The sequence below is a fragment of the Panthera pardus genome, unplaced genomic scaffold (genome assembly GCF_024362965.1).
Source record: "Panthera pardus isolate Hobbes unplaced genomic scaffold, ASM2436296v1 HiC_scaffold_24, whole genome shotgun sequence".
In the NCBI taxonomy this organism is placed as follows: domain Eukaryota; kingdom Metazoa; phylum Chordata; class Mammalia; order Carnivora; family Felidae; genus Panthera; species Panthera pardus.
In genome coordinates, this window is record NW_026526810.1 from 71,916,248 (window position 1) to 71,938,763 (window position 22,516).

At 34.9% G+C, this 22,516-nt stretch overlaps 1 protein-coding gene and 1 long non-coding RNA gene across 4 annotated transcripts in view; both read right to left on the reverse strand.

Annotated features, from left to right (window-relative positions):
- The window catches only part of PRKD1 (protein kinase D1), a 334,328-nt gene that overhangs the window by 50,429 nt on the left and 261,383 nt on the right, over positions 1-22,516 (reverse strand). For 2 of the 3 annotated variants that reach the window (XM_019428045.2, XM_053889317.1), the window contains exons 5-9: positions 16,766-16,789; positions 4,807-5,017; positions 4,551-4,628; positions 2,220-2,424; positions 410-533 (exon numbers count right to left, since the gene is read on the reverse strand). In XM_019428045.2, coding sequence (XP_019283590.1) covers positions 410-533; positions 2,220-2,424; positions 4,551-4,628; positions 4,807-5,017; positions 16,766-16,789 — 642 coding nt within the window. The remainder of the gene's footprint in view (positions 1-409; positions 534-2,219; positions 2,425-4,550; positions 4,629-4,806; positions 5,018-16,765; positions 16,790-22,516) is intronic. The other variant, XM_019428046.2, reaches the window with a different exon arrangement.
- Positions 7,650-16,753, reverse strand: LOC109254279 (uncharacterized). The gene is made up of 2 exons (XR_008417165.1): positions 10,765-16,753; positions 7,650-10,732 (listed from the first exon to the last, which is right to left on the reverse strand). It is a non-coding gene; the product is annotated as an uncharacterized LOC109254279 (long non-coding RNA).

A 22,516-nucleotide genomic window follows, 5' to 3' on the forward strand; every position in this document is an offset into this window, starting at 1 on the left:
GATTTGAAAAGTATATGAATTATCATAGTTTTTTTCTCTCCCTAAAATGCAGTGTTTTTTTCCTTCAAATTCTGAATCCCAGAGGAGCATTGAGAAAGCACATATTGTCATTTTCATTACTGCTATAAAATGACAGGTATTCATTCAAGTAGTTTGGAGATCATCTCAAGTAATAGAGGTCAATGATTTTGTTTCCCTGAGACTGCTGCCTATGTTTTTTTCTAGCTCAGTTGCTTGCTCAACTATATCTGACGCCTAGAGAATGTTAATGTGTTCTATCTGATCCTATGCCATGCCTGAGCAGAGGTTTGTTCCTGGTAACTCCCATCCCATAGTCTCGACAAGACATTAGCAATTCTTCAAATCGAAGCTAGCAAGCAGAGAGTGCATTGCTGGCTGTGGATCTTACCAGTGTGTCTTTGCTGGTATAGTGGACCATCCAGCCTTCTTTCATCACTGTGCTGCTTTTCCTCTTTGTGTGTTTGACAGACTGCACGACTCTCATGAGCGGGATATTGTTGCTTGTTGATGGACTTGAAAAGTCAAAATATTTTGGGAGAGAAATGCTTTTAGATACAGATCTTTTCCTGCATAAAACCTTATTTCAGCTATTGCAGAATGAAAGTCAAAAAACATTCATATCGCATTTTTGGTGAAATGTACTGTCAGAATATCATGGTTCAGAATCTGGATTACTCTGAGTGATAGGCACTTTACATGTATACTTTAAAAATTCTGGGGCGCCTGGGTGGCTCAGTCGGTTGAGTGCCGACTTCGGCTCAGGTCACGATCTCGCGGTCCGTGAGTTCGAGCCCCGCATCGGGCCCCTGTGCTGACAGCTCAGAGCCCGGAGCCTGTTTCAGATTCTGTGTCTCCCTCTCTCTGACCCTCCCCCATTCATGCTCTGTCTCTCTCTGTCTCAAAAATAAATAAGCGTTAAAAAAATAAATAAAAAAAAATAAAAATTCTGAGGCAGGATAATAATCACCTTAGTCTTTAGGTTGAACTGCATGGTGTTAAGTTTTCAGGTAAACATTAGATTACTGTCTTACTATACTGAGGCCACAGTATTCAGAACCACACATGAAAGTTTATTTGCTTACTTATTACATATTACAGTCAAAATATTAATTGTGCATAATATCATTTAACATGAATTTGAGTCTGGATAATTTCATAAAAAGTAGAATCTGCTGTTTAAACTCTCTTTTAAATATTTATCATTCATGGAATTATGCTGATCCTTCATCGCTTTCTTTGCCTGTCTGGTCTGTCTCTTCCTGTCTTCTTCTCTACCCCCATGCATAAACGCAAGCACCTTTCCGAATATTCTCCCCATTTTGATACTACAGAAATAAATGTACACCTTCAAAGACAGTTGGGTCATAAGGCTGACATTTTCCAGTAGTCAAAAAATATTTCTTATGCCATTCATTGAAAAAATCTAATTATTTTATTGCTCTACTCCCATGAGCAATTCCAGATTGTCAATAAATATGGCATTTATAAAATGGATACAAAATTCTGAATACATTTTATAATATAAATCAGAGGCTGAGAAACTTTTTCTGTGAAAGACCAGGTATAAACATTTTTAAGTTCTGCAGAATACTTAACTCTGCCATTGTAGTACAAAAGCTGCCATCGACAATATGGTCATGCCTATGTTCCAATAAAACTTCATTTCAAAATAGGCAGCAGCCTGATTGGCCACAGTGTGCTGATCCCTGATATCAAAAATAGGGATTATCTAATAATCAAGAAGTATAGATTATTAAATCCCAAATATAAAATGTTACATACTTCTGAAGTAAGACAGTAACACAGTAAGATGTAGACATATGTGGTATTTGTATTAGGGGTCAGCTTTAAGGCAGATGGTGTCTGTTGAGGTTGGCCCCCGATTTTTGCAGGCCCACACAATGAGCGCTGAATAAACAGTAATTTAGTAGTAAACCTGTGGATGGCAAACATGAGTACCTCTCACATGCAAAAGGAAAGGGATCATAGAAAGAAGCAATGCTAGGAAGAGGATGCAAACTATACTGCTCCAAGGCAATCTGACCTCCTCACTCCACCAGCTCTCCTCTACAGTTCAGAGAGCATTCATAAGCAAATCAAGCAAACACTTGAAATTTCTTTTTCGATGGATTAAAATATCAAAGTGTCCTAAAAAGTAAATCCCCCTATTGGACTGAAACCGGGAGTACAGCCCTTACCTGATAGTTCTGTTGGACTCCTCTGGGTCTGGGTCTGGGTCCTGCATTTCCCCGCTGTCATTCTGACACTCTGCCATCACCACCTCGGTGTCTTGAACCATTGCTTCTTCCATGTCATCCATGAGCCCACTGTTCCTTTCACTGTCATTGTCATCACTCCCTTCTTCCATGACCACATCAGACTCTGCCCCAGGGCTAAGCAAATCTGAAAAATTGTTTTGCACCCATGGTGATAAACCTGAAATCCTAGTCGGGGTTACGGGAGTTAGGCAATCCTACAACATATCAATTGGAAGCCCTAAAAAATACTTATTTCAAGAATTTATCTTCTCTTTCCCTTTCCTTTTTTTATTTCATAAGTATCTGAACTTATCAGAGGATGAATATATAATTTTACACGCAGATGTTTCTTTTTCATGCCCCTAAGCCTAAAAAGATGAAAAGTTATGGAGAGCCTTGGCAGGAAGCCAAGGGTGGGATAGAAGCAAACTTCTAGGAAGCAAAGTGATACCAGGAACAAGGGAAGAGGAAACTGATGTATTTCAGTAGCACAGCCCTTGTGGGAAAAAGAGATATATGCAAAGATGAGGGAAACTTTCACATCTAAGACTGGGGGTCATTGATTCTTGCTATTCTAGTAACTTGAAGTCATGGATTCCAATACATTAAATTGGCCATATAAGCAGCAGCTTTTAAATACTTAAGATATTTGATATTTGAAGTAATAATGAATCATGTAATTATGCATTTGATGGTAATGCAACAAATTATAATGACAACTGACCCTTGAACAACATGGATTTGAACTGTGCGGGTCTACTTATACACAGATTTTTTTCATCAATATAGTACTATAAATGTATTTTTTCTTCCTTATGATTTTCTTAATAACATATTTTTCTCTTGCTTACTTTATTGTAAGAATATAGTATATAATACATATAAATACAAAATATGTGTTAATCAACTATGCTATCATTAATAGGCTTCTGGTCAACAGTAGGCTATTAGTTAAGTTTTTGGGGAGTCAAAAGTTATAGTCACATTTTTGACTGCATGCAGGGGGTCAGTTCAAGGGTCAACTGTACTTACTAATGCAGAGTACTTATTTTAAAATTGGAAAATAGACTGATCAGGGACCTTTCTTAGCCTGCCAAGCTTGAAAAATTCACATTTTACTAGATTTTTCTGACTGTATGGGAAAATGCAATTTCAAAGTAATCCACAGTATCAAAAACTGCACTGTTTCCCCTTAGTTCCAGTTATCAAGCACATACTGACATTTCCTGGGCCTGAACAAAGTGAATTCTACATGCCACAGAAAGTAGGAAGATTGCCAAGCTTTCCATTTTGGCAGCTAATTCATAAATCTCCAAGGCAGAAACTAGCATAGGAATGCTTTCGAGAGACTTCCCCTCTTCTTCTCCTAGATATATATTTCTTCTAGAGAAGAAAATTCTGGAGCAAATATAACCATTTATTCTTCAGAGTTTTATCAACAAAAATGCTCAATTGTTTCTCTGGTCTTCTGTCACCATTTTTTCCCCAGAGGAATCATAAAACTGATACTAGACTGAAGGTATAAAGCAGTCCACTATCTACAGAAAAAGTTATCCTGGGGTACTAAGTCAAATATTTGCTAAGGCTGCATTAGAAAGACTACCTGGGGAGAAAATGTAAGCTGTTCCTTTAGGATGTGGTATTTTTCTTAAGGTGTCCTTCAAAGTTAATTTATGACATTAGGATTTCCCCAATAGTCCCAACTATAAAACACAATATATATTTTCAATTAGCTGAATTAAAGTTCTTTGTATTATTATTAAAGATTCAAGTTTACAAGAACACACATAATGGAATTAACTGAGTGGAGGAAGGGATGATTATTTCCTGATGGTCAGTCTCTGATTCTTCCCTCCCTTGACAGACAGGGAAGAAAAATTAATCTCCATCTCAATGCTTGGAATTAAAAGGACAGAGAAAAAGAGACTGAGAGCTATAACTTGCAGGCATTCCAACATTTTCCACATTTTTGAACAAACTAGGACAAGAGTATTAAAAAGAGAGCTGAGAAAGAAACTGTAGACATCCAAGTTTTCAGTACTAGCTGTGCACTGCATAAAAATCAAGCAAAGCTCTTTGGTTTTTGTTTTCTTTTTTATCAAAACTCAATGATGAGTGCTTTTCTACAGTAAAACAGGACAAACTGAGCCCATAATTTACTTTCGGCTGGGTCACAAGTATCTGAACAGAAAAAAGAAGAAATACAGCTAAGTCATCACGGACACACTCCTGAACAGGAAAGAAGCACAGCGTGACTGATCTTTTACCTACCTCCATTAATGGTCACTTCGCCGAGGCAGTTGTTTGGTACTTTGGATGCACAACGTTTGTGACAGTTGAATCTGCAGTCTGATCATAAAGATTTTAAAAGAAAACAAAAACATAGAATTGATTAAAAAGAAAAGTTGTAAAAAACAAAAACAAAACAAAACAAACAAAAAAACCCAGTGCCTTCAAATGGCTGAGGATTAATTTCCGGATCAAAGTTTGGCTGGTGACAAATATTTGGTGGCAAGATCATCCTTACCTTTGCATTGCAGGCCCTGCCTAAAAAGCCCCTTGAGAAGCTTCTTGCAGTACTGGCACACTGTGGGCCTGGTGTAGGAGTGGATGACGAATGTGTGTGGCACTTTCACTTTAGACATCAAAATCTTGTCGAGCTGAATTGGTCGTCCAATATATGACTGAGAATTTGACCTCTTTTCTCGACCAATAAATGACTCTGATGGTGACTTTTGCTATATGTTTGAAATACAATAAAGGATAATAATATGTAAGAGATGACTTGATATAAAACACACACACACACACACACACACACATACACACACACACACATATTTTTTTTTAAGTAGGTTTCATGCCCAGTACAGAGTCCAACATGGAGCCCAATACAGGGCTCAAACTCACGACCCTGAGATCAAGACCTGAGCTGAGACAAGAGTCAGACACTTAACCAACTGAGCCACCTAGGCACCCCTAAAAGTATATATGTTTTTAATTGCATTTTGCCTTACTATTTAGCAGTTTGATCCATAAGAAAATGAGAGTAATAAATTAAAACTGTGTTTCTGTTATTTAATGTAATTTATACCTCCTTTATTTCTCTCATTTGACCTACCTTATTTTTAAAAATCTAAAAAGAAGAGAACTAGAGATCAGAATATTTGAACCTGATTTGTAGGAGTTAGAAAGTATTTTTGGCTTTAAAAAAGTAATGTAATTAGTTGTAATACAGAAGTATAAAATTGAAAGCAAATAAAAAATTGTTTTTAACCCCACTACACATGTTATTTGATGGAAATTTTCTAAAGTATTAAAAAAGGCAAGCAGTTCAGCAAGGTAGAAGATAACAAGTAAATCCCATCTGTCTGCCCTACATAGTACATCACCTGAAAAGTGGTTACAGTTCCTCTGGGTTCCCTCAAAGAAAAAATAAATATGGCTTTATGTTATTCTTCAACAGTATAAAAGTGAAGGGCTAAAATTATGCTATCATTTTTACAACTGAAAAACAAATAAACTAGTGGACTATATGAGCCACACAAATACGGGTGTTTCTTTATAAGGATATCTCTGTGCACTCTTGTCTCCATTTTAAAATTATTTAATTAGCCCAGTACATAGATTTTTTTTAATTAAATGAATTAAAATTAACTGTGTCTTCTGTTTTTGGACAATTTCATATAGCTCTTGATATCATGGAAATGTTCTTGGGAATCATCAGAATAAATGTACTTTGAAATCATCAGAATAAAGGAGGAATTGAATTACTTTTTAATAGTTTTATTGTAATTATACATCTCATTTATTAAGCTCCTACCTTTAGTAATCATTGTGTGAGGAACCTTACAAGATAGGGTTTATTATCAAAAGTTCAGCCATCTAAGCTCATAAAGTTGAAGTATATCCTCTTGAGTCAAAGGCTAGTGAAAGTCAAAACATGAACCTATATTTGTTTGCCTCCAGAGCCCTTATATTATCACCTTACTCAGTCAGTGCCAGGTTTGGAATGATTACTGACAAGATGAGAAAGAAATCTTATTTACATACAATTTCTAACCATTTCAATGACTATTGGCACCAAGGGTAACACCATTTATTACCAAATGGAGAAATTTTGATTTGCCAGTTCACTAGCTATAATCAAAAGAAATCTGAGGTGAAATTTGTCATAGGGATATTATGTCTACAGTTACATTTATAATTACAATCACATAAAGATAAATCCCATAAAGATAACTGTAAAGGATAATTACCCTGGAAAGTTTCAACCCACACAGAGAAGTCTAGGGAGCTTAAAGATAGGCCACAGGTTTGCCAAACCAGAATCATGAACATGAATATACTGAATAAATATCTTCAATGGAACTGAAAAATAATTAAATTTATTAAATTTTCACAGGGTTAGGTCCCAGTTTTTTGTATCCTTCTTGAGTAACTGTAGCCACCAGGCCAGTTTTAAGCACAGTCTAAAATGAAAATTGATATTTTTCCATAGTTGGAAAGTTTCAACACTCAGAATAAAAGCTGACCTGACATCACACTTTCTTAGCAGACTTAAAATGTTCTCAGACTTGGGAAATCCTATGAAAAGTTGACCAAATCACTCTTCAGCTATTTTCCTTAATCTTAAGGTACCTAATTCTAGGCTGTGTTCCTAGAGTCAGTTTCACAAAGGACTATTTACTATATTGTGATGCAAATTCACTTAGAAGAGCGAGAGGCAATCTGATAAATTGAATGTTTTCTTGTTATCCAACATGGTAACATTCACTTAAACACTGCCTTAAACTAGAAGTCATTTATTTTATTACCTTCAAGGTAGGACTAAATAAGGAATTTTTAAATGTTACATGAGTTTATAGAAGAAAAGTTTGCTGTCACTATGGTCCACAGACTGTATTACACACATTATTTAGGCAATGGTGAGATTCACACAGCCACATGCGTCCTTGGCACTGAATAACATCTCACAAATTCTATAATTTATAATGTCAGAAATTAAGACTTTAACAGCACTTAAGATTTAAAAGGAATTTGAGGTTTTAATAGTATTAATAAAGAGTGCCCTCCTGGTATTCATGACATTTTAAAATTAAAATCAGTTAGCATCATGACCCAGGAGCTTATGTTGTTTAATTTTACTAGATAACAAACACTCTGGGAAAGGGAGAATGGGGAAGCCTTCAGAGTTTCGTTTGTACAATTATACTCTATGTTTCTGGAGTGTACACACACACACACACATACACGCGTGCTTTTCCCTACAAGGACGCAAATCTCAGCCAAGACAAAAAAGGAAGATGGGGTCACTATTTGATAATTTTGTAAATGCTTATGAGATATTTATCCACTCTTCAACCAAAATGCAAAACAAGGCCTTTATTGATACCTAACAGATTATAAAACAAACAGAAAAACAAAAGCCTATGAAATAAAGCCATGCCCTGTAACACACATTTATCATAGTTTATGGAAATGTTTAAGAACTAACATTTCTGTAATCTTGTTAATAATCCCTTTGAAACTATTTCTAATGATGTGAACACAAACCAAACACTCTTAAGGATTTTCAGAACACCAATACATTTTTCATTAGTAATTAATATTCAGTTACTATTTTAAGCCAAAAAATGTCATTTTAATTATTAGGTTAAGTTTTATTTGAAGGTATATAGACCGGAAAGCCATAATTACAGTATTTTGTTTGTTGCATCAAGTTACAGAGTAGGCAAGATTTAGAAATTGGTAATGGTAAAGAAAATAGATGCTTAACAAATTCTCATTGATCTAAAGCCAGCTAACTTGGTCTTTACGAGAACTTCAACATGATATGACTTCGTGGTGAGTCAAAGTAAAGGGTAATGTTGACTTAAACAACCAGGCTTTTGTGCATGTGACACGTTATCATCTAAAATAAAGAGAAATAGTATTGTTTTACTTTTTCCTTAACTTACTTCATTTTATTCTTTTTACTTATTTGTAGAATTGAAATGTGCACAGTCCCTTAGAATTTTAAATAAGATCTTTCTTTAAAGTTAACTTTAGTAAAGAGAAAATTCTTCCTTACCTATCAACACTAGTGAAGGTTTTACTAGGTAAACTAAATGGTGTTTGAATTAATTTCCACTGTTACTTGCTGTTCCAGTTTGGCAGTGTGTATTTAGTGAACCCGAGCAACCTGCTGAATGATCATTTTTTATGGGAAAAGGGAGAAAAGGTGAAATGCTCTGGAAAGGGCACAGCTACATTTTGTCTCGTTCTGCTTCACTATTATGTTCAGAGAAAAACATGGCTCAGGACTCACAGAACAGATCTCAACTTCCCTTAATTATGGCAAGCACATGCAGGAGGGGGTACTTCTAAAAACTTACATTTCCACATCAGCTCTTGATATTATGAACTGTTCTTTTCTAGACTGGAGGAGTTTAGATCAAGTTACAGGTGTGAAACCTTTGTGAGAGCCCCAAGATAACTGCAAAGTATGGTATTGGTGTGTGTGTGTATGGAAATGACTTGACTTGGCAAATTATACTTGATACAAAGTATAAAGACTTCATTTCTGTATTCAGTGATATATCAAATCATGGACAGAAGAGAACAGGAGAGCAGAAAAATGATGAAAGCTGAGTTTTAAAGCCAGTATTAGAGATTACATAAAGGTTACAGAGATTAATTATTTTAAGTTTTGTGAGGTGCCCATAGTATTCTTATGCTAACTGTATTCATTTGAAATTACAGCCAAAGTAAAAACTGTATGTGCTGAACACCTACTTACATGGATAAAATACCCTGCTTTTCTAGAGGCTGAATTTGTTCTGTAACCTGGTATGCTAAATTAATGACTCAGCAAGTTTGGAACCTTCCCAGGAAATGACTGCTTAGATTACATTATGGAAACTCCAACTGCCAGCATGTCTTTAACATTTAACAGGACTCTGAAACCATTTCCCAACAAGGTATATTCTACTTTGCGGTTCAAAATGAGTCCCCTTCATTAGTAAAGCTGGAAAACAGAGGGTGGGAAGTTGCCTTTCCTTGTGGTTTGCTTGTTGCCATTTATGTAAAAATCAAACATAGATTTTGCAAGATAAAAGTCACTTTACAAAATGCATGGCTCAAATGAAAACCTCTGTGGTTTTAAAATATTTATATTTATTAAGTAAAATTCACTTCACAGCCTCATATTGGGAATGGATTTGGGGTGACATTAAGCTCCCCTTGAGTCAAAGAGAAACAGAAGACAACACTTTGGCATACGCGTTGACATCTTTTTCTGACTTGTCTCAATCATTAGACAATAAGCTCCTAAGAGAAGGACAGTGACTTAATCATATTTGAACTCTGTTAATGGAAGAAGTGCCTGGTACATGCTAAACAATAAACATTGCTTGAACTGAACAGGATTAATGTTTTCAAGAAGTAACTGCAAGGAGATAATGGATGCGACATTTCAATAGAGATATTCAAGATACAAACTATTATGTAAGCCTCCTTTTAAATGTAATATTAACTGGGTTGTGACTTTGACATATCTGCTTTACAGGGTTTCAATTTTAAGAGAGTACAGTTGGCTAAGGAATGCTTTTCACTGCAACTGCTCTCTCTACGTGTCTGCCTGTTCCTCACCCCTGCTTGGCATATCCAATGCAAATACAAAATCTGTCAGAACTCTTCTGCTCTGGAAAGAAAGGGACAGTAAATTCCAATACTTGTAGGTTGTTAAAAGCAATGCGTAGACTGTCAGTATGAGAGATGCGATGGAGAATGGTGGCCAATATAAGAAATTAGAGAGGACAGGTTCAGAATAAAAGGGATGGCCAAACTCATGGATTAGTAATCCACGTGAGTATGTGAGCCCAGTGTTGGCTGACCTCTTAGTTTTTCAAAAACCAAGCAGAAAATCTAGTTGTTTATGAAGTAACTCTATTTCCAAGTGTTGGCAACTCTGAAAAAATTCTGAAACATTGTGCCAGCCAGTCAACTCATTTGAGGACTAAATCTCGCCCATGGGAATTCCGAGACCTTTAAACAAGACAATGACATAAAACACCTTCTTTAACCATTATATGGGCCAAACTCTTTTCATAGCACTTTACATGCATTAATTCATTGACACTCCATGGCCACTAGTGTTATGATCCCCATTTTACAAATTAGTAAACTGAATCATAGGGAAGTTACATCATTTGCCCCTGATCACAGTCTGTCAGTAGCAGAACTATGAATTCATGTAGTCTCACTCCAGGTGATAAATAATGATTCCTCTCTCCTTAGCTCCTCCCAGTTTTCACATTCCCTGGTTTTATGCTAATAGAAAAGCAAGAAGTATTTTCTTCCCTTCACTTAAGTCACGATGGTACAATTCTTGGGGGTAAAGTGAGAATAATTAAGTAATAACATGTTCTATATGCCAAAATGCAATGCAAAAATATTGTGAATCTCTTAACCTTGACCTACAGAATATTGTGAATCTCTTAACCTTGACCTACAGAAGAGACTTTCAACCAGATTGTCTGTGCTCAGAGGATAGCATCTGAATCATACATGTTTTCTAGCACAAAATGACTAACTTAATAAACAGCTTCTATTGTATAAGCATCACTCAGTTGTCTGCCTGCTTTCTTATTCAGGTGCTGTTCTACTTAAAAGATACAAGCACAACTGTGTGAAAACAGATCCAACCAAACATTAATCCTTTATTTCAGAAGTTTTAACATCTAGTATTTTGGACTATCACTCAAAGAACTGTGCAGAATACCACCTTATGATAGTTCCTACTACTGCCATCAAGATTGATCTATTTAATTTAGAAAGTGTTTCCTGGGGCAAATCTTACCTGAAAACCCAATTCAGATGCTGCTAGACATAGAAAGGCCAGTAAATAAGTCTCTGTGCCCAGTAACTTTAAATCCAATAGAATTTTGGATAAAACATAATTGTTACTATGGACTATCACAATATGTGCTTTTCCTGTCTTTCTGTATACATGGTTCTGCCTCATTCTTTGGATTTCAGTTCATATATCACCTTCTCTGAGAGGCCTCCAGACCATCTAACTTACTGCTCACTCCCCATTCACATTTTGTTATTCTTTGGCACACCATCCTGTCTCCTCCAAAGCCATTACTGCAGCCTGCAATGGTCTTACTTACCTGTTTGCTTATTGTATTTTTATTGTCTCTTTTCATAGAATGTGAGTGCCATGAGGAGAGAATCTTGATGGTTTTGTTCAACACTGTATCACCAACTTCTGGAATACTGTCTCACACAGAGTAAGTGCCCATGTATATGAAGGTTTGAAGAAAAGATAAAACACCCCCATGGTGGAGGAAAAGGGGTCATTCAGAAAACACTCATGTTTCCATGCCCTGCACTTCACTGAGTAGAGGGAGGGTAGAGCATTAGGTGACTCTCAATCGTTCAGTGCTCTTCTGTTACAATTCTGATTCCCTTGAACTGCCTGCCAAGTATGACAGATAAATGAGTCTGGCCCCTCAGTTGGATACCCTAAATATGTATAGCATAAATAAAAGCTAATCAACACCTTTTCTTAACATTGAAAAGAGTTGCTACAGGGCAGGAAAAAAAAAGTGTGCCCTTGCTTAGTGGTGACCGATGCTGTATTTTACAACAGAGAATTCATTTCTTAATGTTTGCTGTGATTTGTGAAAGCTGTCACACTAATAACATAAATGCTCTCTTATTAAAAATACAAGGTGGTCTGGAGTTTCCGAATGCTAAAGTAGTTTTAAAAGTTATATTAACTTTTTTATTGCATCACTCTTTTTAGGTAAACAGAAATGAAGGGTAAAGGAACCTTACTATTTGCTTTAAGTGATCCACTCTTTGCAGGGAAAGCACCAGAACTGTTCAAGAATGGTTGCAAATTACATGTGCTGTTCTTTCAAAATGTCAGTTACCAAAATCCTACAAATCCATGGGATCTTGGAAGAAAGGGGAGACATAACATAAGATTACCTCTCTTTTTACTTGAAGTCAATGTGACCTTAATGCCTTGCACTCTAAAGGTACACAATAAAAAAGGAGCATTTCCATTGAAGAAGAAAATACTTTTGGATGTCAACAGCTTCTGCTTTGGGGCTTCAAATGTCAGAGTTGGTCTACACATAGAAAGTGAATCAGAAGGTAAACAGATTATGTGGAAAAAACAAGAATAGTAATGTTAGGAACGTATATTCCCATAGTATCTGACCTTGCCTAAGTTGACAAAAGCCTGGTCTGGGTCTATGAACTCATAGGAGAATGGAATGAAATAATCTGGAAAGAGTCTGTCCCATTGATTACTGACTTAAAGACACCAAGGAAAAGCTGGAAAAGCACGCCATAAACACAATCCAAGGCTACAAAGGTTAGAGCCTCTCCCTTCAAAAGTAAGTGTAACTTAAGGGCTAACAAAGATAATTTTATGGCATTTTATAGAATCTTAACCTATAACAATGAATGGTAAATGCATAGCACTGTGTGTCTATGTATGTGCATCTGAAATAACATGGTAGAATCAAAGATTAGATTTTAATGTAACTCAGTTAAAAAAGAGAGAAGAATAAGACAAGGTTTTTTCCTTATCAATTTGGAGTTTAAAAATATAGGAAAGCACTCCCTTAATAAAATTATACCACTCGGTGATATTTTCAGTGTACAGCTACAGAAAAATAATCACCAAAAACTAGGCTATTTGGAGAAAGAAGTACGTATATTTGCTCATAACTTCTGGACATTGTTTCATCTTGCATTAATGATTAAAATGGCAATACTTCCATTCTTCTTGAGAAGGGAGAGGGGCATTCATTGGATCAAACAGAACCAGGTATCAGAAAACCATGCCTAATGAATCAAGTAAAATCATGTAGCTAAATATTTCTGAGAACACAGAAAAATATTTTAGAAGCTGAATTATTTCTCAAGCTTCTGGAAGTCTAATTTAAAATACCAATTCCAATATTCCACTTTCTTCACACCTCATTATTATTTTTTCTAGACAAGCCTTCAATTCTTTTTTTTTGGGGGGGGGGTGAAACATTCCTGAGAACAGTAATCTTTTTTTTTTTTCTTTTTCTTTTCCCCATAGTACTCAGCTAAGAGCTCACTAGGACCTCAGTAGTCATGATTGGTCAGGAAGTAAATGAGAAGGGACTGAAATTTGTTCAGGTCTGGCATGACATTAGACTAAGCAAATGCCTGTTATTGATAACATGGGGTGAGGGGCTGTTTTGCATCTTAAGGTAGAGAGCAGTGTTTTCTGTTTTAAGGCATGGTTTGTAGGGAGTGTTAGGAAAGCCATGGTCCCTTTTCTGAGGGGAACATAGGTCCTTTAGAGCCTGCTTTAAAGACCTATTAGTTCCCAAGACCTATATGTTTATAAGTGTGGGCAACTGGTAAATGCCCCCCTCCTCCAGGGGAGTTCATGAAGAACTCTCATGCAGTGTTTACATTTAGAATTACACATCTGAAAGTTTTTGTTCAGAGCATGAATTAATAATGTACATATAATAAGCCAGACACATTGAATGAAATCAGGTAACAGCTGATTAGTAACACATCAAGTCCACACACTCTTAATTTTACTGAAGGCCTCCTTCCTGACAAACCCACCCCTGCACATACTTTTCTAACTTTTGGGAAGTACAGACATACGTGCTGCTTAAAGAATTCTTGGATGTCTTTCCTCATTGAACATATACACTACCCAGGGCTGAATCTGAAGAAATAGTTTACACAATCATCAAAAGAAATCTTGCAATATCTGGCAAATGTACTGCATGGATGTGATGGTGTGGTGTATATTTAAATGGAAAAATGACTTTTTAATTCAGATGAATCACCACAATTCCTGGAACTCCAGAACACAAGAGTAATAACAATTAAAATCTCTTATTTCTTGATAGACTTCTGCTACTTTGGAAAATATCCTGGGAAATATTCATTTGGCCAGAAATATCATCATAGTTTCATTCAGGATTAGAAATAGTTTTTTCATTATTTGCTCATTTGAAAATAATATACCTCGGCTATTTTAAAGTGTATCAGAATCATATGCAGTTACAGATAGATAATGCAATACTGGTATTCTCTTGTCTTCCTTTTTTTTGTTTTTTGTTTTTTGTTTTTTTTAAATGAACAAAAACAGTAACTGAATGAGTCATTTCTGGGGGAGATTTTCTAGGAAACTATGCAGGCAAGAGTTCCTTTTAATATAATGCTTGTCTTAATTAAGTGTGAGTCAGTAAACTTTATGAAAATAATAGAGCAGTTTATGCCAAATTATTATTTAGAAAATATGCACCATTAATATTAATAACAAGTTAAAATCAATATTGTCTAACTCATAAAAACTAGAGGATGCAAAAAGTGAGAATATAAGACAAACACAGGAAAAGCTTCTGGAATGAGCAATTTATTTCCTAATGATTTCTATAAAGCAGTCTGAATATTAGGAGTTACCAAAAACACTAGACTAGAAGCATTTAATTTCAGCAAAAATAAATTCTTTAAAGAGCCCCTTAACTTTAAAGCCATAATAGTAAATACTTCCTTATATACCTTTAAAAATAATTTTTAAAATTTCAATAAAGTTCTTAAATAAAAAAAAAACAAAACATTCCATAAGACCTAATGTACTTTAAAAACACTATATCAATTATATCCTCTGGTTGCAAAGAACACCAATGTCTTAAATTCTCCTTCATTTTCTACCTTGACTTAAGCTCCTTTACTTCAGAAAAAAAAATATTCTCTTCAGTCATTTGACAAAAATATTATGTTGAATTTGGCCATATTGATTTATTCTCAACAGTCTATATATAGTAAGAAAATGAATGAAAATATGTCTCTCACTGTTAAAATAACAGTGTGGGAAAAGACGTCAAAAACACATAAAACTGAAAGTATACTTCCATCATAGATTAATAGAAAGAGAATTAATCATATATAAAGATTCTAAGCAACCAATAAGCAACTCAGTAGAAAAAGAGACAGGCAATTAACCATAGGTAAAATACAAATGGCCAATAAATATATGAAAAACTATTTATCCTCCAATAAGTAAATAATATTTAGGCATAGAGATTTTTTACCTATCAAGTTAGTAAAAAAAATGTTTCTAAGTTTAAAATAGGAATCAAATCTATTTTTGGGAAGATAAAGCAATAGAAACTTTTATACACTGTAGTTAGCAGGGTTATAAATTTAAACTTTTACAACTTTTTGAAGAACTATTTGGCAAAAAATTGTATATATTTTTCAGTCCATTTGGCTTCCAAGAAGATAATCTACTAGATCCATTCAAAGATGCTGATCGAGAAACCTACTAACACTTTTATAAATGTATAACAAAAAAACACAAAGAGGCTTATTTCAGCAATGTTTAAAATTAAAAAAAAAGAAGAAAACAAACTAATCAGTAGGAGAGATTAAGAAAATTAATATCATATATCATTGCAATATAATACCAGGAAGATTTTACAAAGACATATAAGGAATGTTTTACCTAGGATGATTTTTCCAAACATACAAATTTATTATTATTGAAGTAAATTTCTTCATTTTATATCCTAAGGATCAAGATAACTTGATTTCTTAATTTTATTTAACCTCATACATGTTCTGGTTGTGTTTTCATTAGCTTCTTTTGTTATAGTTACCTTAACAAGACCATGTAAGAATGGACACTAATAATGGTATTTGAAACATAGTCTCATAAAGAAAAATAACAATGTCAACTCTCAATGTGCCACAAGTACAGAAATAAGGAAAACTAAATATTAATAAAGACAATACATCAAAACAAGTTATCACAATAAAAGCACTGTTATATACTCAGCTTTAACATTTAATTTAAATGCCTTCCCTCCATATTCAGGCTATCAATTGCTTAAGATAAATAAAAAGCCTATTTTGGAGAGGGGTTTACTTAAAATCTCTACGAAGGAAATTTGTGAATTTTCCAAATATAATTTCTTCATGGACTGAGACCTCGATATACCCACTTGCATACCATCTTTTTAAAAAATAATTAAATAGACTGTGATAATATATTAATGATTAAAAGCTCCTTTCTTTAAAAAAGTTACATTCATCTGCAGGCAGTCCTTGTTTTATGTTTTACCATGCCAACTAAAACCTGTGTATAAACATATTGGGATGGTGGCCTCAACTTGCATGGTTTTGTGGTACCCTGTCTTCAGGATACAATTCCAATATGCATGCATTTCAGTTAACATGCTGCTGGGTAAAGCGTGTTCTGACTGTATTCTGTTCTATTCTCAACCCATCTTGTCAGTTTCATAGAAAGACCAATGGGGTTTCTGCAGTTCAATAGGCTGGATTCTGAGCCAAATTCTGATCTGATTATTCTCATAGGGTCAATACCAATAATTGTCTGAGGTCAACCTATTAGTATAATGTTGTTTTACAAAAGATGGTGAAGCATATTCCTATTGCCAGGTAGAATTAGTACCTACCTCAAAGCCAGGACTCACAGGAGACTGAAACATGAAGTTGTAAGGGCAAAAAGCAGGCAAAGGTGCAGAAAAAGGGGAAGAAAGACAAGAAAATGATGTTATTTGAAGAAAGCGATGCATGTTATCAATAATGTTTTATACAGGTGCATTTTCAAGCAAAATGTTACACTCATCAGTCTTTATGGCCACAAACACACCTGAGTTAGAAATAAGTTTTAACATTTAAACGGAACTATAGACACTAAGTCAAGACGGCAAAAACACAGTTTATAGTTAAGAGTTGATAGAGGTTAAAAAAAATCTACTTGTTACGGTGTCAATGATGAAAGACAGCTCTTTCACCTTGTTGAAAATAAATTATAGTCAGAATGAAGCATTTTTGACCTTTACGTGAAAGATTAGATTTTCTTCACAATAATTCATCCTCTCAATGGCAAAAGAATGAAAAAGGTCATCAAAGTAATCAAATGTTACGTAGTTGTTATCTGCCTGCAGGCAAGAATAAGCTGATGAATAATCAGTATTAGTAGTTTACAAACCTGGAAAGTCCAACAGTGGGTTAGAGTTTTAGTGAGAGAAATATGCCTACAGTTCATTCTTTGCTCATTTTATAGTCTTTGTTGCATATTATTGTTTTATGTCTGATTTCGCTCGAGGCTGAAGTATAAATCAAAGTAGAAAGATTATTCTGAAAAATTTTTTTAAAAAGAGTATCAATGAAAAATGTAAGAAACATCTTGGTTAAGTGGACAATACATATCTATATTTATACTGAATATCATATTCTTTCTATCCCAAATCAAAGCTAAAATATACCTGACTCTTTTTGTTTTGTTGTTTTTAATTTTTTTTTAACGTTTATTTATTTTTGAGACAGAGAGAGACAGAGCATGATCGGGGGAGGGTCAGAGAGAGGGAGACACAGAATCTGAAACAGGCTCCAGGCTCTGAGCTGTCAGCACAGAGCCCGACGCGGGGCTCGAACTCACAGACCGCGAGATCATGACCTGAGCCGAAGTCGGCCGCTTAACCGACTGAGCCACCCAGGCGCCCCTACCTGACTCTTTTTCTTAACAACAATGCATGGCTGTTGTTCTCGGAACCCCCATCCTATTCTGCAATGTACAATCTGCAATCAGAGACATTGAGAAGTGGTGTACATTTAGAGGTTCTGCCAAGATTAATTGTTACCCATTGATACTTGCTACATTTCTGGATTGACATGAAGCATGTGCAGAATTCAGGGTAAACAACTGCTCATGTGAACATATCCAAACATGACTTTTGAGGATGTCGGGTAGGAAGACCTTCCTTTGCCCTATGATCCCTCTATCTAGACTCAGAAGCAAATTGACATGAGACAGATTAACACAAGAAAATCAAATTTAATAGGTGTAGCACAGGGAATCAGCATAGATATGAAATTCCAAAGACAATGAGGCAACACGAAGGTTAAATGAGCTAAGGAGAGGAGTAGGGTCTGAGGATATGGAGGGGAAGGAGGTCATTAGCAAGAAGGTGAAAGGAGATGTTTAGAAAAACAAGGTTGCCCCATCTTGTAGATAAGTTCCTTAGGTAAGGGGGAGTTTCTATTAATAGTTGCTTCCCATTAAAGCTCTCCTTTCCAATGTAAATTCAGGCACTCTTAGGGGAGGCACAGAGCTTTTCCTGCATCTCCTGGGTTTTGATTGCTTTTAACTAAAAAAAATCTTTGCATCAAAGTGGCCCATTGTGGGGCAGCCTGCCCTAGGCCCCTACAAGGAAATATAACCCTGCTTGTGTGTGCTTTTATGGAACATTGTCATAAGAGGTGGCAAAGCTTTCTCTTTCTCAAGTTTCCAAAATAAGGTATTATCCTTATCATAAATGTATTCGATATATAAAGCTGATGATTTTCCTCCAATTTGAAAGCCCTGAATACCTTTACTCTGGGCTCTCATCAGAATTGAGTTTTAGCTGAGTGCTACTCAGCTCATATTTGAAGATGATCTATGCAATATACATTCACTTATTCCTCTAAGTTACCATTTCTCAAAATGTATTCCCCCCCGCAGGATATCCCCAGGTTTTACGAGAAAAAGGGGTTCCATATTTGAGTCAGTATAGGAACACTGTTTTCATTATCCCAAGACTCTGAGGCCCATAATTATGCTTACTAAATATTACCACGTCCAATATGTAGATAGACCACGAAGCACTTTCCAGTGATCATTTGATCAGGAAATGTTTTTTTTGCAGAATATTTGATAGGGCCATTACTTTGAAGAAAATATTTTGGGAACACACAGTTCTTTCCCCCTTGCTAGCAAGTTAGAATCACCAGAAATGTCTGGTGATAAAGATAAAAGACAGAGCCACCTATTACTTTAGTAGTTGATTGTAATATTATACTATAGTTTTGTTTTTATTTTTGTTTCCCTTGAAGGAAGATCACAAGAATTACAGTTTTTCATCTGTAATGAAAACTACTGTAGAAAACAATGTTAACTATGCAAATAATATGCATATTAGGATAATGTGGCATACTACTTTTCATTTAGCACCCAAAGAATTTGTTTCCCATTATTAAATAATGTAATTCCTGTACCCCATTTTCATTAACTGATAGGAATTTCAGAAAAATTAACTATTAATTATTCTGATATAATATTTTATTTCTCACATGACCTGTGATGAAGAAACCTAATAACTTTATAACTCATGATTTTTTTTGTTTCTAGCTTTTAGCTATTATGAATAAAGTTACAAACATGCTTCCAACAATATCATTCACATTGGCACCCCCTCAAAATAAAATACTTGGGTATAAATCTAACCAGTTATGTATAAGATCTGCTTGAGGAAAACTATAAAAATTTGATGAAAGAAGTAAAATAAGAACTAAATAATGGAGAAACATTCCATGTTCATGGACAGGAAAATTTAATATTGTCAAGCTGTCAGTTCTTCTCAACTTGATCTATAGATTTAATGCAATCCCAATCAAAATCCTAGCAACTTATTTTATGGATGTCAATAAACTGATTCTAAAATTTAGGAGGAAAGGAAAAAAAAACCAGAATAGCCAACATAATATTGAAGGAAAAGAACAGAATTGGAGGACTGATGCTACCTGACTTCAAGACTTACTATAAAGCTACAATAATCAAAACAGTGTGTTACTGGTGAAGAAGAGACAAATATCATATGACTTCACTCATATGTGGAATTTAAGATACAAAACAGAGAACATAAGGGAAGGAATAATATAAAAACAGGGAGGGGGACAAACCATAAGAGACTATTAAATACAGAGAACAAGCAGAGGGTTGCTGGAGGGGTTTTTTGGGGGGGTGGGCTAAATGGGTAAGGGGCATTAAGGACACTTGTTGGCGTGAGCACTGGGTGTTACTACAGGGGATAAATCACTGGATTCCACTCCTGAAATCATTATTGCACTATATGCTAATTTGGATGTAAATTTAAAAAAATAAATAAAATAATAAAAATAAAAATAAAATCTTAAAAAAAAGAAAGAAGAGACAAATAGATCAATGTATCAGATTAGTGTGCCCCAAAACAGACCTTCATAAATATAGTCAACTGATCTCTGACAAAAAAACAAAGGCAATACAATGTACAAAGATCCCTCAACAAACGGCACTAGAACTAAACATTAACATGCAAAAAATTAATGTAGATGCATACCTTACATACTTTAGTAAAAATTAACTCTAAATGGACCACAGACCTTAATGTAAAGTACAATACTATGACATTCCTAGAAGATAACATAGGATAAAAACCTACATGGCTTTGGATATGGTGATAGCTTTTTAGAAATAAAATCAAAGGCACAATTCATGAAAGAAACATCTGATAAACTGAACTTCATTAAAATTAAAAAAAAGACTTCTGTTCTGCAAAACACATTGCTAAGAGAATTAGAAGACAAGCCACAGACCGGGAGGAAATATTTGTAAAATATTTGCAAAAGATAGATCTAATAAAGGATTATTATCTAAAATATACAAAGAACTCTTAAAACTCAACAATAAGAAAACAACTTAATTTTAAAAATGGGCCAAAAACCTTAAAAGACACCTCACTAAAGAAGACAGTGCCTGGGTGGCTCAGTCAGTAGAGCATGAGACTCCTGATCTTGGGATTTTGAATTGGAGGCCCACAATGGGTATGGATATTACTTAAAAACAAAAATCTTTAAGCAACAACAAAAGAAGATATAAGCAGACAGCAAATAAGCATATGAAAGAAGCTCTACATCATATGTCATCAGGAAAATGCAAATTAAAACAATGAAATACCACCATATACCTATCAGAATGGCCAAAATCCAGAACACTAGTAACACCAAATGCTAATAAGGACAAGGAGCAATAGGGACTCTCATCCTTTGCTGGTGGGAATGCAAAATAGTACAGCCACTTTGAAGACAGTTTGATGGTTTCTTAAAAAACCTAACATACTCTTACCTTAAATCTAGCAATCAAACTTTATGATACTCAGAAGAGTTAAAAAAAAAAGCTTTTGTCTACATAAAAACCTGTACATGGATGTTTATAGTAGCCTATTCATAAGTGCTCAAAATTGGAGGCAGCCAAGATGTCCTGCAGATAAATAAACTGTGGACACCTAGACAATGGATATTATTCCATGCTAAGAGGAAAGAGTTGTCAGGCCATGAAAAGATATGGAGGAAACTTAAATGCATATTACTAAGTAAAAGAACCCAATCTGGAAAGGGTACATACTGTATGATTCCAACTAGAAGACATTCTGGAAAAGGCAAAGCTATGGAGAAAGTAAAAAGATCACTGGTTAGCAGGACTGGGTGAAAGGGAAGAGGGAAAACAGCTGGAGCACAGAGGATTTTTAGGGCAGTGAAAACACTTTGTATGATACCATAATGGTGAATACATCATTATACATCTGCCCAAATCCACAGAATGTACAAGGCTGAACCCTAAAATGGGACTTTAGGTGATTATGATGTGTCAGTGTAGACTCATCAGTATTAACAGAACTACTGCTCTGGCAAGTAATGCTGATAACAGGGGCGGGAGGCAGGGGTTAAACAATGCACGGGTTGGGGCAGGTGGTACATGGGAAATCTTTGTACCTTCTTTTCAATTTTGCTGAGAGCCTAAAACTGCTCGAAAAAATGAGGTCTAAAAAAATGAAAAAGCAAGAAATAAAAAAAATGGTTGTACATATCTTTATATGCCTATACACATTTCTGCTGAATATAAACCAAGGAGTAGAACTGTGGATTCACATGTTACTCATATGTTCAGATTTAGCAGATAAATGCCAACCATTTTTCCAAAGTTGTTGAACCAATTTATATTCACAGTAGTAGTGTATGAGAGTTCCAGTTGCTTAATATCTTCATCGATACTTGTTATCATCAGTTTTATTTTTAATGTTAGACATTCTGGTATAGAGATATTTCACTGTAGATTAACTTTAGACTCCTTGATAACTAATGATGCAAAGGACATTTTTATGTTTATTGATTATGTTCTTTTATAAAGTGCTGTTAAAACAAATATTTTTGCCTATACCTTAAATGGGGTTGTCTGTCTTCTAAATTTTTATAGATGTTCTTTATATATTCCTTATATATTTATATATATGCATCTTTTATAATATACATATGTTGAAAATATCTTCTTCCATTCAGTGACTTGCTTTCCATTCAATGGTATTTTTTGCTGCAAACAATTTCTGAATTTTAAAGATGTCTAATTT